At 31.2% G+C, this 2,223-nt stretch overlaps 1 protein-coding gene and 1 non-coding gene across 2 annotated transcripts in view; both read right to left on the bottom strand.

Moving 5' to 3' along the window:
* The window catches only part of LOC108569295 (kelch domain-containing protein 4), a 1,919-nt gene extending 1,665 nt beyond the window's left edge, over positions 1-254 (bottom strand). Inside the window, 1 exon segment of the mRNA XM_017930801.1 lies at positions 1-254. This exon segment is cut by the window's left edge and continues 131 nt beyond it. Coding sequence (XP_017786290.1) covers positions 1-157 — 157 coding nt within the window. The 5' untranslated portion in view covers positions 158-254.
* Positions 255-492: 238 nt separating this feature from the next.
* Trnai-uau lies at positions 493-585 on the bottom strand. The gene is given in 2 exon segments: positions 493-528; positions 548-585. It is a non-coding gene; the product is annotated as a tRNA-Ile (tRNA).
* Positions 586-2,223: the final 1,638 nt, after the last annotated feature.

Genomic DNA, 2,223 nt, shown 5'->3' with positions numbered 1-2,223 from the left:
GTTTGTTATTAACAATTATTTAAATAATTTTCAAATGACTTACCTCTCCAATTGCTTCCAACTCTTTCTTTTGTTTGCTTGCCAATTTCTTTTCAGTTTTCAGCGCTGTCTTCTCAGCACCTTTACCTTTCTTCTTGTCTTTACCTTTCTTACCCATCTTAAGCAAATTCTGTTAACAAGTTACGTTTAGTTAACAACAAATGATATTCAATCTTTGGTTATACAGAAAACATGCTTTGGCAACTAATGTTACCAACAATGAAATGCAAAAAAAAATCATTTGTTGTGTACGATTACCAATATTAGCAAATAAAATACCAGTCGATATTGGTGGTATGTATATTAAGTTGCCTACAACTAAACCCCGCTATAATAATTCATCGCAAAACTTTCAGACGTTCTCATTCGTTAATATGAAATTGTATTTGATTTAAAGTGTAACAACATGGCTGAGTTAAATGTAACATTTAAAATATAAATAATACAAAAGAATGCTCTAGGTGAGGCTCGAACTCACAACCCCGGCATGGCTCACGACTTACTGTCTTATAAGTACCGTGCGCTAACCAATTGCGCCACTAGAGCGATAAAGATAAATGATACAAACATTACATACCATTCAACATTACATAATTGCATTAAAATAAGTGAAAAAATATACTTTTAAGTTGTTATTGAACACACTTATTATTCTTACATGTTAATAAACGTGTTCTATTATATTTTTATAGCTATTATTGCATTCAATTGTCGTGTCCCAGGAATGGAATTCTGGACAGAGTGGAATACTATCTGGTGTTGTCGTTGTGGAGTCTCAGTTGAAGGAATTCAATAGGTTTTAAACAATACATTGTCTTGTATAAAACCTATTGAATTCCTTCTACTTTAAAAGATTGACTAAGACTTTATGCGTCTTTAAAGGTTTTACTGAGACTCCATTAGTCTTTGAAGGTTTTTCTGAGACTAATTCTAAATACTTATTCTAGTTATAAAGTAAATTCTTATTAATACGGGGTGGGAGTTGTGATCGGGAGTAGGGTTTGTATATATTGATGATTAACCGTTCCGACGGGATTCGGCCTCGGTGGTTTTGTTTATTATAACACCGGGACAAAATCCTATGCATCTGTTTATATGAAAAATATGATTGATTACGATTGAACGTGTAATGATCATTATGTGTTTATAATAATTACTTGAATCCGGAGTAAAGGTACAAGAGTATCGATGGGAATGTTTACGCTTGGTCTCCTTTGTTTATATTAAAATGTATCGAACTGGGATCACGGTAGAGATTCCTTTATGCTGATGTATATGTTTATATAATAATGCGACTAAGAGACGCCGTGGATGTCTCTAGTTCGTTAATACACTATATTAATAATAACAATTATAATAATAATGGTTGGACACAACACAATAATTATGGAAAAGAAATTACAAAATGCTACAAGTTTTAGTAAAAAATGGATTTCTGCATGGTATTACAGTAAAAAAAAACGATTTGCCATTTAGTTTAAAACAATTTCATTGCAAGTTTTCGGTTAAATTGAATATTTCAAAGCAACAACGTCTGGAATCTTAATCATTATTAAATTTTATTCAAAACTTTTTTTTCTAAACATTATGTTTTTTTTCTCTAAAATGTCATAGTCTCGGGATTTTTATGGTAGTCCGGATTTTGATATAGTCGGGATTTTGATTGTCAGAATTATGGTAGTCGGGATTTAGATATAGTCGAGATTTTGACATAGTCGGGATTTCAAGTGTCGGCATTTTAGTATAGTCGGGATTTTGATTTTCGGGATTATGGTTGTAGAGATTCTGATATAGTCTACAATAAAATTATTATGGTAGTCGGGATTTAGATATAGTCGAGATTTTTTGATTGTCGGGATTATGGTAGTGTAGGATTTAGATATATTCGGGATTTCGATACGTCGGGATTTTGATTGTCGGGATTATGGTAGTCGGGATTTCGATACACTCGGTATTTCGAACGTCGGGCTTTCAATAGACGGTCTTTCGGTTGTCACTATTATATAATAGTGTAAATATTTTATTTATTAGTGACAAACTAAAAATAAATACATTTATTACTTTAAAAGTGAATGAATAATAGATTCTGTTACTTTTTCTCATGTTACAAATATTATTAATTATATATTTATACTATTTACTAATTCAGCAATGTTATACAGTTTATTACAGATTGCTACTTTT

This window comes from Nicrophorus vespilloides, unplaced genomic scaffold (assembly GCF_001412225.1).
Source record: "Nicrophorus vespilloides isolate i.1.1-1 unplaced genomic scaffold, Nicve_v1.0, whole genome shotgun sequence".
NCBI lineage: Eukaryota > Metazoa > Arthropoda > Insecta > Coleoptera > Silphidae > Nicrophorus > Nicrophorus vespilloides.
This window is presented reverse-complemented; position numbering and strand designations above follow the sequence as displayed.